The sequence below is a fragment of the Somniosus microcephalus genome, chromosome 2, assembly GCF_052327205.1.
Source record: "Somniosus microcephalus isolate GS21.2 chromosome 2, FLI_Smic_1.0, whole genome shotgun sequence".
NCBI lineage: Eukaryota > Metazoa > Chordata > Chondrichthyes > Squaliformes > Somniosidae > Somniosus > Somniosus microcephalus.
The window spans coordinates 363916955-363929209 of record NC_140988.1 but is presented as its reverse complement, the minus strand read 5'-3'; the positions used below and the strand labels follow the sequence as shown (position 1 = coordinate 363929209).

Here is a 12255-nt window from a genome sequence, read left to right as displayed (position 1 = left end):
AGACATGACCAGTGCCACGGTCATCAAATGCCTGAACGACCTCTTCGCCTTGTTCGGGTTCCCAAACTATATACATAGCGACCGGGGCTCATCCTTCATGAGCGAGGAACTTCGCCAGTTCCTACTAGCGAGAGGTATTGCTGCAAGCAGGACCACCAGCGACAACCCCCGAGGGAACGGCCAGGTGGAAAGAGAGAACGCGACTGTCTGGAAGGCCGTTCTCTTAGCCTTAAAGTCTAAGGGCCTCCCAACCTCTCGCTGGCAGGAAGTCCTCCCGGTAGCGCTGCATTCCATCCGGTCACTGCTGTGCACGGCCATTAACGCCACCCCCCATGAACGAATGTTTGTTTTCCCCAGGAAGTCGACTACGGGAACCTCGCTACCAACATGGCTGACTTCTCCGGGGCCCGTCTTGCTGCGAAAGCACGTGAGGGCCCATAAAACGGACCCCCTGGTCGAGAGGGTGGACCTCCTGCATGCCAACCCCCAGTACGCCTATGTGGCATACCCAGACGGGCGGGAGGACACAGTCTCCTTACGAGACCTCGCACCCTCGGGCATCCCTGAGACACCACCGTTACCCCCCCCCCCCCCCCACCCCCCCCAAATCCAGCCCAGGTAGACGGCATGCCGGAACCCCACGAGCCTTCGCCGACCACGCAGACACCAGCATTAACATCGGATACTGCATCACCGCCGCCGCTGCTGCGCCAATCAGAAAGGCTTACGAGGCCTCCGGACAGACTGACATACCCGAACTGGTAGTACACTTCACCCCGCCGGACTCAAATTTAAACAAGGGGTGAATGTGGTAAACCACTTTTATCGTTCACTATCGTTACACTATGGTTATCACTGTTTACACTGTTGTATCACTACACGAGGTCACCTCTTGTCACGCTGTTATACCTGGGCTGACCACAGCTGACTCCGCCCCATGGCTCCGCCTGCTTGCCCAGGTATAAAGGTGGTCGACTGGCTGGTATTCCTCCTTGTTGGATCCGATCACCCACGAGGGTGGGCTCTGTTATTTAGCCAATAAAAACCTATAGTTACTAACTTAACTCGTCGCTTTTCATGAACTGAATTGATAGGTATATCACCATGTCCCTTGATCCCCTTGCCTAATAAACATCTATCGATCTCCGTTTTGAAGGCTTCAATTGTTCCAGCATCCACAGCCTTTTGGGGGAGAGAGTTCCAAATTTCTTCTATTGTGTGTGGAAAAAGTGCTTCCTGATTTCACTCCTTTATGGCCAAGAGCAATTGAAAATTAACCTCACTACCCTGCTGTCCTTCAATATCCCTGCATCTTCCTCCACTTCATAAATATTTACATATTTTCCTTTTAAAAGTGGAATGGTCTCTGCCTCAAAACATTCCATGCTCCAGTATTGTTATCATAAACCTGCCATTTAAGTTTTGGCCTCTTGTGTATCCGCTATTTTAATCGCTCCACCATTGGTGGCCGTGCCTTCAGCTGCCTAAGCTCTGGAATTCCCTCTTTAAACCTCTGCGCCCCTTTCCTCCTTTTAAGTCGCTCCTTAAAACCTACCTCTTTAACCAAGCTTTTGGTCACCTGTCCAAATATCTCCTTGTGTGGCTCGGTGTCGAATTTTGTTTGATAACGCTCCTGTGAAGCGCCTTGGGACATTTTACCATGTTAACGGCACTGTATAAATGAAAGTTGTTTAGTTTGAATCTTTGTCCACAGAACTCTATACTTGGCACCTTGTACTCATGCGTTTTGCCTTATACCAATATATTTATTTTTGACACTGTGCATGTCATATTTAAAGATTCCCCACTGTTAAACTCCTATTTCTCTGCCATGTTATTTTGGGCCAGCTCCCTTTTAAACTCTCTGAACTTTGCCTTTTTCCAGTTCAGCATCCTTACCTTTGTCTCTTCATTACCATTTTATATTCTTGCATTGAACCTAACTATGTTGTGGTCACTATTTCCCAATTGTTCTCTGCTCCATCCGTTATTTGCACTAAAGTTCCTCTAAATAAATCATGCAATGCTTATACCTTTGTTGGACTAGAAGCATGCTGATCTAAGAAGCACTGCTGCATGCATTTTAAAAAGTGTCCCCCACTTTGATGTCATGCATTACCTTTATTCCAGTCTATCTTGGGATAGTTAAAAATCATCCAAAGGTATTACCCTCTTTTTTCCACAACTGTTTGCAGATCTCCTGCCTCTGTTTCATCTCCACTGTTTAGTGGCCTGTAATACACACCAAGAACCCTCTCTATTTCTTGACTCTCCATATGGATCCTGTCTTAACATAATCCCCCTAGGACATCTTTATGTTCTGGCACTGTGACTGAATCCTTCACTAACACGACCATCCCACCTTTCCCCTCCCGTTCTCTCCTGAAAATGTTCTAACCAGGAATATTAAGTTCCAAAGCCTGTCCAAACGTAAGCTGTGTCTCCATTACAGCAACTAGATCTTCTCCCTCAAGTTTTTGATGCTTCAAATTTTCCAGTTGTGTTTTGGATGCTTTGTGCCTTCACATACAAACCGGTCCAATTTTTTGGAACAGTCTTTGAAGGTGGCAGGACAAGTTGGGAAGGATTTTTTTGTTTAAATAAAAAAGCATATGGGATCATTCGCCTTATTAATAGAGGCATAGTGTACAGAAGTTATGGTAGGCCTCAGCTGGAATATTGTGTTCAATTCTGGGCACCACACTTAGTGAAAGATGCCAAGGCCTTAGAGAGGGTGCAGAAGAGATTTGCTCGAATGCTTCCAGGGATGAGGGACTTCAGTTACGTGGAGAAGCTGGGGTTGTTCTACTTTAGAGCAGAGAAGGTTAAGAGGAGATTTGATGGAGGTGTTCAAAGAGTAAATAAAGAGAAACTGTTTCCAGTGGCGGTCAGTAACCAGAGGACACAGATTTAAGGTGATTGGCAAAAGCACCAGAGGGGAGATGAGGAAAAATATTTTTACGCAGCGAGTTGTTGTGATCTGGAATGCGCTGCCTGAAAGGGCGGTGGAAGCAGATTCAATCGTAACTTTCAAAAGAGAATTAGATAAATGGAGAAAACATTTCCAGGGCTTTGGGGAACGAGCAGGGGAGTGGGACTAATTGGATAGCTCTTTCGAAGAGCCGGCAGAGTGCCGAATGGTCTCCTCCTGTGCTATCATTCTATGAGTCGTGCTTCCCATTTTTCCTGTTTTTTTTCGTTAATTTTTGATATCCCTTGCTACAACAGTGTTTATATCTCCCTCTCAATTTTCTCCCCAAATTAAGTCTACTTTTCAGGAACAGGGGATGTAGGTATGCAGGCCTGAGAATCACTCCCCTTCTTTCACTGACTGGCATCTAGAAATCATTTTCCTCCCCCAAAAAATCAACTACAGTATTGTTCACTATTGACCAAAATGACCCAGAATAAGTCTACCCATGAGGCTTATTACAAGTCCAGCAGAGGTTGTTTTGAAAAGTGAAACACTAAATTCATTTTATGCAAATAGAAATTTTAGGCGTTTTAAAATATGAGCCCTATTTTCTCCCCTTTTTGGATCTTCGAAATATCAGTAGAGAAGTAGGCCATTTGGCCCACTGTACCTGTGTCTTTGTCCCTCGCTTGAACGCTCTACTCTAATTCCATTTCCCTGTTCTCTCCTCATACCTTTCAGCACCTTTTTCCTAATGTTTAAGTGTCATGATTGACGGAAAAGCTACTCATGGTAAAGTATTCTGTGCCCTTGATGCGCTATCAATTACTCATAAAAGACTGAGAGTTAGAAGAGTAACTAAAGGCTTTTATTAACAACAGAATGGAGGTCTGCCTCGCGTGGTCGACCGGTCCAGGATACAAAGGGCTGGGGAGCAGTCACCTTTATACTGGGACCTGTAGGAGGAGTCAGCCGAGGCATGTCCAGGCATGTACACAGTGGAATACAAACAGGACAAACAGGAATACAAACAGTGGTTTCCCACAGCCCTAAAACCCATTGTTTGGAGAGAGAAAAATCCTTCTTCCCAGGGATCTTTTCTGGGTGGGGGAGCCATGTCTGCCGCAGGGTATTGATAGGAGACTACAGATACCCCTCGATGTACCTGCTGTAGGTGTGTGAAGGTGGCACCCGCTTCTCTTTCTTTCTCTCTTTCCCCCCCCCCCCCCCCCCCCCCGCAAGATTCCCTAGAATTTAGACGGTTAAGGGGCGATCTGATCAAAGATATTAAGGGAAACAGATGGGGGAAACTATTTCTGCTGGTTGGGGATTCTAGGACTAGTCTAAAAATTAGAGCCAGACCTTTCAGGAGTGAAATTAGGAAACACTTCTACACACAAAAGGTGGTAGAAGTTTGGAACTCTCTTCCGCAAACAGTAATTGATGCTAGATCAATTAATTTTAAATCTGAGATTGATAGCTTTTTGTTGAGGGATATGGGGTGAAGATGGGTATATGGAGTTAGGTCGCAGATCAGCCATGATCTCAACGAATGGCAGAACAGGCTCGAGGGGCTCAGTGGCCTACTCCTATGTTCTTAGATTCTTCGCTCCACCGGCGGGGGGTTGGGGGGGTTGGGGGGGGAGTACTTGACCCCCCCCCTTCTCGCACCTCACCCTCAACGGCCTATCTGAGAGTAGGAACTCCCTGTGTGGGAAACCGCACCTGCAAACCCATGTCCTGCCCGCACTTAATGCGACACCATGCCGGCCACGCTCATCGTGTTAGCTTGTCACGAGCCATGTCATAGCTTTTGATGTGCTAAATTTGTGTTGTTTTGCTTTGTCCTTTCATTAGGTCTTGCTGTCGCCAGCGCGTTAGTTGACATTTCCCAACAAAAGTCAATGGATCACAAAGAAAAGTCCGGAGCCGTGAGGAATCGGAAACACCTCCCCCCTGCACAGCCAGGCACCTGCATTTGACGCTGCAAGACCTCATTTTGTCGATCCTGAAGGATTTTTTTTTTAAAAACTTAGCTTGCAGTGCCGGTCCACTTCCGTTCGGAGACTGTGGCCAAAAGAGACTAAGAATATTTTGAGAAACACAGATCTCTCCATCTGCCCCCTCTACTGTGCATGTGTGAGATTTGCTCGCTGAAGATTATGTGCTAGTGTCTATATTTCTGAGGCAGAGTTTCTCATCATGTCACACCTCTTTTTTCTTTTGCATTCACTTAGTGAAAACCAGTAAAGATCACATTGTTCAGAGAAACAGGAAACGATCATCAAAGGCAATATCTGGTTTTTAAACCTTTTTTATTCCTCCCTCGGCACTTCAGGCGAGAGAGGGGGCCAGAGCGGACTTTATAAATTTCATGATGTATATATAAAAAAAAATGTGGTGTGACGTTAATGGATGTGACGTTACATGGTTTTGACCATTGTAACAAAGTGCAGCTCGCTTGTTGGGAGGGGGGATGGGAGTACTGTCTGTCCCAAGTTGCCCGGGATACCATCTTTGGCTTGTTTCAGAATGATCTCAGATCACATCTACACAGGGACACTTATAACATACCTCAGCTTATATATATAAAAATACAATAGTCATTCAAAATTGCTACATCACAACTTTAATAACATCCAAGAATCTTCCAAGCTACAAAACACAACTTATTCTTGAATAACACTACTTGCTGATTTTCATTCTTTCCTCTGTAGTTGTGTCCAGGCGAGCAGACAGCCACGTGCATATTTATTCCACAGGATAATTTGGTAAGAGAATCAAAATGGGGAGGGAAGGTGATCTGCATTGTTTTTAATGAAGGAAACTCGGCAGTGAATTTTATACCTTCACCCTAAACAATGAAAGTTAGCAAGGACCTTGGAGTAAGAGAAATGGTCTGTTTCGATTTGGCGCTTGATCCTCGTGACGCCGTCTTGTTTGCACATAAAGGAGTCGTTCACCTGTGAAAGTGGTTTGCATGTCTCGCGGAGCTTGGGTCAAAACCAAGGCTTGAGCAGGAACTTTTGAGGGACAGAAATAAAACATGATATCGTCCGTAGTGGGCTGGTCGCTCTGTGATTTGGGGGCTCTGCGCTGTACATCATGTCTTTAAAACACTTCCAGCCAACCCCCCCCCTGCAAGACTGTGTTGAACAGAATGCCGTTCTCTGCCTTTCTGTACCATTGTGAAAACTGTTTCTTTACTGGATGTTGGGGGCCGGGGGGGGGGGGGGGAAATCTTGCCACACTTTGCTGTTTTACAGGAAACCTTGATATACAAACTCTGATGGTCCAGCGCTAGTTGGTAGCGAGACCTGAATGCTTGCTAAGTCGTTGATGTTGTAGGTCATTCTTTGCTGCTGAGCAACTGAACCACCTGGTCAATTCTGCTGAGCCATTAATGTTGTAATTGCACATTTTAAAACTGCAAATGGTGGACATCTCAGTGGAAAAATGGAGAATGCTGGAAACACACAGCAAGTCAGTCGGCAGCTGCGGAGAGTGCGGATAGGTCGGTGATTCAGGCCTGGTTCTCCTGTCGAACTGACCATCACTTCAGTTTGACCAGTATCTTAAAAAGATAGATAGGTTAATGATTTAGGTGTAACCCTTCATCAGAACTGGTCCTGACGATAAGTTACAGCTAAAAATGTTAACCTTCCATTTCTCTTTCAGATGCCGAAAAGCCTGCAGTGTGCTCCCGACATTTCCTGATAATAAAAAAAAAATTCAGAATTTGCAGCTATCTCCGAATCTCTCCATCTTCGTTTTCCCCCGCTGAACTGTCGATCTCGCAATTGACTAACCTAAAAAGCAACGTAAGCACATGATTAAAGTATTGAATTCACCCATTCCAAGACTCAATTATCAGAAATTTAATTCATGGGATTCGAGTGACCCAGAAATATAATTACGACTGCTGCTGATTGCTATCCGACTCAGTGATACAAAGGTGGACAGAGACTCGTTTTAAAAGTAGGTACTTTCAGAACTGACTAAAAATGGATTTAAAAAGTACAGACAAGGCTCGGTCGCTTCTAAAGCTGTGTAAATTGTAATGATTCATAATTGTCACAAACCGTGCAAGAAAGTTGACCTGTTGCAAAAACTCAGAATACTTAAACATTTTGCAACAGTGTCAACAGTGCACTGTCTATGTACTGGCACCATTCATCTCAGCCGTTCAACCCAGAGTTCCTGCCAAGGCCAGTGCCCAAACCGTGTACTCCAGAAATTCATGTACACTGTGGAAAAACTTGAATATTTGGCACCAGGGAAGCCAGTTTGTCGTATAGGTGACTTTTGTTCCTATTTATACATACGGGGGCGGGAGTGAGGACAAGACAGCTTGGGGTACTCTTTAACTGACCATGTCAAACTGTGCTCTGATTGTCTCTTATCAACTCAAGTCTCTGGGGAATCAGCCTGCATTCCTTAATGCTGTGCCACCAGGTGTTAGTTCAATGCAATGCATCCTCTTATCCCACAGTAACACACTTCATTGCTTCATTCAAACTTTCCTTTACCTCGATGATGTAAGCCTGCATGGCGATGGCATTGTTCTTTAACGTGCCTCTGTGGGCACATTTGAATCAGCCGAGGATGCTGAGCTGTAACCTTGGCTGCACTGAACCTGACGCAAGTACCAATTTACACTAGAGAAAACAGCACCTTCCTGTTCAGATCTGAAACTTGGTATGTTTTTACAGGTCCCAGCTGAAATAAATGAAATCTGTACTCTCACCAAGACTCAACTCTACTTCGCTAGATGCTGAGGTTCCATTTCCTCAGTCAAAGCTAAAAAAAAAAAAGAAATTCTTTAATATCCAAATGTGTAGAGGCAACGATGCGGCTGCAGTAAAGAGAACGGTGAGCAGCTCCTGGTTCGCTTTTGGAGGGATAAAATTGTAGATGTTCCACCTTTTAAATTAGACGTTAAACCAAGGCCCTGTCTGCCTGCTCGGGGAGACGTAAAAGAGGAGCAGAGAGTTCTCCCAGTGTGCTGACCAACATTTCCCTCCCCACCAGATATAGATTAACAGGTCGGTCTTTCAGTCATTAGTAGTTTGTGGAATCTTGCCATGCGCAAAGTGGCTGCTGTACGTCCCTACATTGACTGCACTTCGAAAGCAACCCATTGATTGTAAAGCACGTTGGGATGTGATGAGGTGCTATGTAAATGCAGATTCATTTTTTTTCTAGTAAACGGCATTAGGCCTGGAGAGGAGTCAACGCACCGGAACCTCTCGGGGCTTCTGGCTGGACAATATCATGGGAGCCAAGAAGAGAGGGACTTTTTGCAATTGGCTAGCTCGCAAGTATCATCAGTGCATTTATCCGGCCATTGCTGATGATGGTTTCCTCTCTTATTTTTTCCTTCTATATCTGACCCTTTAAGGCCACCAGCTGCCCCTCCTCCCACCCTAGAGATTCGCTCCTTGCCCATACTAACATTTTATTGCCTCTGATTTATTTCTTCCTAAAATTCAAGAACTTTTAAAAATAATTATTCAGCTGATAAAGCTTCTTTCTCCAGTACTGCAGGGCAGGGCCTTGGAGAGATTGGGCAGGGCTGAATGTTTGACATAACTGGCAGTCAGAACTAGTTGAAATTAGCCACAGTGGAAGTTTCTTTGCAGGACAGAATGACTCCATGAACCCCACTTTTTGGCTGTAATTGAAAACTTTTTTGATGGGCAGCTCGACTGCTAATTTTTTTTTCTTCCAGTCCCTGTTTCTTTCTTCCCTTCCAACCCCCCCCCCCCCCCATACACTGCCAATGAGACTCATTTTCAGTTGACACATAGACTATTGGCATGTTTCACCCTTTCAGTACCTGATCTCAGCATTTTGAATTTACATGCTGTATCGGCCAGTAAAAGGAGTTTCTACCTTAAATTAGCGGGTGCTTTCCTTTTGGGTTTAGTGGGTAACCCAAGTTTTAAAACACTGAATTTTCCAGAATGAAGATAATCAACCTATTCAACTTTCTTTTTTTAATCCAATCTTATTTGTTATATATAAATGTAAAATAAGCAAGAGGATTATGTCATTAACAAATGGTTTGTATTTTCAAAAGAAGCATTAAACATTTTACAGAACCATATATGAAGAATGCACTGTGCGACTTGTTAACCTTTCGAACAAGTGTCACCTTTTACTCATCCAGTTAGTCACTCGATTCCTGTTACCTTGTAGCGGTCCCTTTTCTAAAGAAACCCCACAGGTCACCTTCAAAGCAATAGTGAGAATTGTAATTATGCTAATTGGGTGCAGTATGTTGAGCTAACTGGGAATTTATACTTTTTAAAAACACATTGGAGAGAGATAATTATTAGAATTGGAAATGTAAATACTTTAAACTCCTTGAGAGGGGAGTTCAGAGAGTGTGCTGTCAGGTCTTTTACTAACGGTTTAAAATATTCTAATTAACTGTAGCAATCAAGTAAAATTAGACATGAGATTTTTTTAAATTACTAATTTGGATCGAACCTTGAAGTCTGAGCGCCGATGAGTTGCAGATACCAGAGCTCGGAACTGTACATTTTTAGTGTGTCATTTCTTTTGAATGAGATTTTTTCTGGGAGCCAATAAGCTCTGCTTTGGGAAAACCCCTTTCTTAACACGTATAGAAGAATGTGCAGCCTGTTGTGTGTTGCAGTGTGTTTTAACAGCAAGTGATTGAGGTGACATCGCTGAAAATGTGCCTCAGAGTATGTTGCAGGGTGCATCATTTATATAATATGTAAAAGCAGTGATCTCTCGCTTTTTTTTCCTATTAGCTGGGGAGGGTTGCCATAGAAAACTCTTGTCGGGATCGTAAGGTCCTGCAGTCCTATAATGTGCTTGCACTGCTGAGAAAGCAGTAAGTTTGGGGGTTTATTTTAAATGACTGATATGGAAGCGTAGCACCTGGCAGTAACACGTTAGAAATACACAGCGGGTCCGACCTCAGCAGGTGGGGAGAGAAAAGACGAGTCAGCTAATTGGGACTTCTGAAAAACCGTTAACCCGTCGCCTTTCTTTCCAGATGCTGATGGGACCTGCTGAGTATTTCCAGCAATCTTGTGTTTTTATTTCAGATTTTCATCATAGGCTGCACGTAATTCTCCCCCACAAAAATCTCCTTCATCTTCGTCTGCTTGTTGAACGGGGTTAGCCCGGTTAGTCACTCGAATGCAGACTAAATTATCGTGAGATGTGATTCAAGGAAAGCTTGGGGGTGTTGGTTAGTTCTCGTGGCATCACTGTAAAAAGACTGAACAATGATGCTTCATGAACAGCACATTTTATTGAAATGCCCACACAATTCCACCTGTTGTGCACGACTGAAAGTGTACGCATTGTTGTCTTTTGGATGATGCAGTTATCTTCGCTTTGTACAATCGCCGAGTTTAGTCAAATGGGCTATGTTGAAAAGCAAAGACAAGTGGAACATCATTCTGGAACCCACCTGGTCCTGTGTTTTTACTTGGTCTGGTCTTCCTGAACCCAATTCTAATCTTACGGAAAAGAATAGCTAAAACTTTTTTTTTCAATAAAAAGTGACAAATCAGTACAAACATTGGGCCTGTACTTGGAAAACTACAGTACTATCTTGGGGAATCCAGAGAGGAGAATTCAGCAGTGTGAAAAGCAGCCTTTTGGGGGTGGGGTGGGGGGGGAAGGAGTGGAGGTAGTTTCTGGCGTAATTCAACCATGTTTAACACATGTACCGCATTGCAAAAAATATATATATATCAGTAGGTCACTGGCATCTCGGGGCTTATGGTGACTGAATAAGTCAGATTCCATTTTGGGTTTCTGGAAATAACACCAATGTTTTGGGGATTCTGTCCCTTTTTTTTCTGTAAATGGAAAACCAGTGGCCCTTGCTTATAATGGATACGGGGCTGCTGCTGTTCCAATGATGATGGCAAAGATACCGAGTCCTTCCAAATTACTGTCATCAGCAAATAGTGCCCAGTTCCCTCTTCCTCACTCCTCCCCTTTTTTAAAATCCTGTAAAACCTACCCTGTCTTCACAGAGGCATACAGCAGAACACTTGTAGTGCAAGCTTGGGCCCAGTTGCTCACTACTCTTTTCTGATGTACCATTTCCCTGATCCCTGAATAGGTGTTCACCCGGAACCATGAATTGTGAAAACGCACAATTAAAAAAAAAGGCACCGTCGAAGCCAGCGGCTGATTTTTCTGTAAAGTCTTAACTTACTGCTTCCAGAATGTTCTTCCTGTACTCTTCTTTCCATGTGCATAAAATTAGTAGATTGTTAATATGTATAATTTAGCATCGATTGCACTGGTATGTAAATATTGAGTAAGTATTGTAAACTGTTTCACTGCGAGGGGGATTGCGGGCGGGGGAGGACATTTAGATTGTACTTTTTCGAAAAAATTTTGTATTGTAAAATAACAGCTAATTTAATGGTTGAAATTTGAATAGAAATGAAAATAATGAAAGACTTCAACATGGGGGTGGGGTGGGGAGGCCTGTACTACACGTGTAAATAAAGGATGAAATCTCACTGAAATAAAACCAGTTCCGATTGTGGTGCTCTGAATACGAAGGTGATTTCCTACATTGCAACAGTAACTACACTTCACAGAAGTATTTAATTGGCTGTACCGGACATTGGGCTGTCTGGAGGTCATGAAAAGCTCCATGTAAAAGCAGCTCCTTTCTTTGTGTTCCTTGTCACAAAAGGCTCGTGTTTTAAAATGTGTGTTGGCGATAGCACGCCCTTTTTTGGTTTACACTCGCAGAAAGAGGTAAATTGCATCATCATACCACTTGTTACATCCCCAGGCAAATTCACTTAATTTCACACTATTCTCATGTGGTAAGACACGACTTCAGAAGAGGTCAGGATCAGGCTGGACTATGATGACTGTCCTGGTTGAGCAGCATTCCAATACTGGAGACTAGCCGGTGAAGAATGCAAGAAATAGGAGGAGGCCATTCAGCCCTTCGAACCTGTTCTGCTGTTCAATAAGATCATGGCTGACTAGCTGTCAGCTGTGGCTCAGTGGGGAGCACCCTCGCCTCCGAGTCCGAAGGTTGTGGGTTCAAGTCCCACTCCAGGGACTTGAGCGCATAAATCTAGGCTGGCGGAGGTGCCAACTTTCGGATGAGACGTTAAACGACCACCTGAGAGAACGTCTGCTCTCTCGGGTGGACGTAAAAGATCCCACGGGACTATTTCGAAGAGGAGCAGGGGAGTTAATCCCGGTGTCCTGGCCAATATTTATCCCTCAATCAACATAACAAAAACAGATGCTCTGGTCATTATCACATTGCTGTTTGTGGGAGCTTGCTGTGTGCAAATTGGCTGCTGCAT

General features: G+C 44.1%; 1 protein-coding gene across 1 annotated transcript in view; it reads left to right on the top strand.

Moving 5' to 3' along the window:
• Positions 1 to 11468, top strand: part of atrn (attractin) — a gene marked incomplete at its 5' end in the record, with an annotated part of 337365 nt that extends 325897 nt beyond the window's left edge. Inside the window, one exon of the mRNA XM_085967067.1 lies at positions 4772 to 11468. Coding sequence (XP_085823193.1) covers positions 4772 to 4896 — 125 coding nt within the window. The remainder of the gene's footprint in view (positions 1 to 4771) is intronic.
• Between the last annotated feature and the right edge of the window lie 787 nt (positions 11469 to 12255).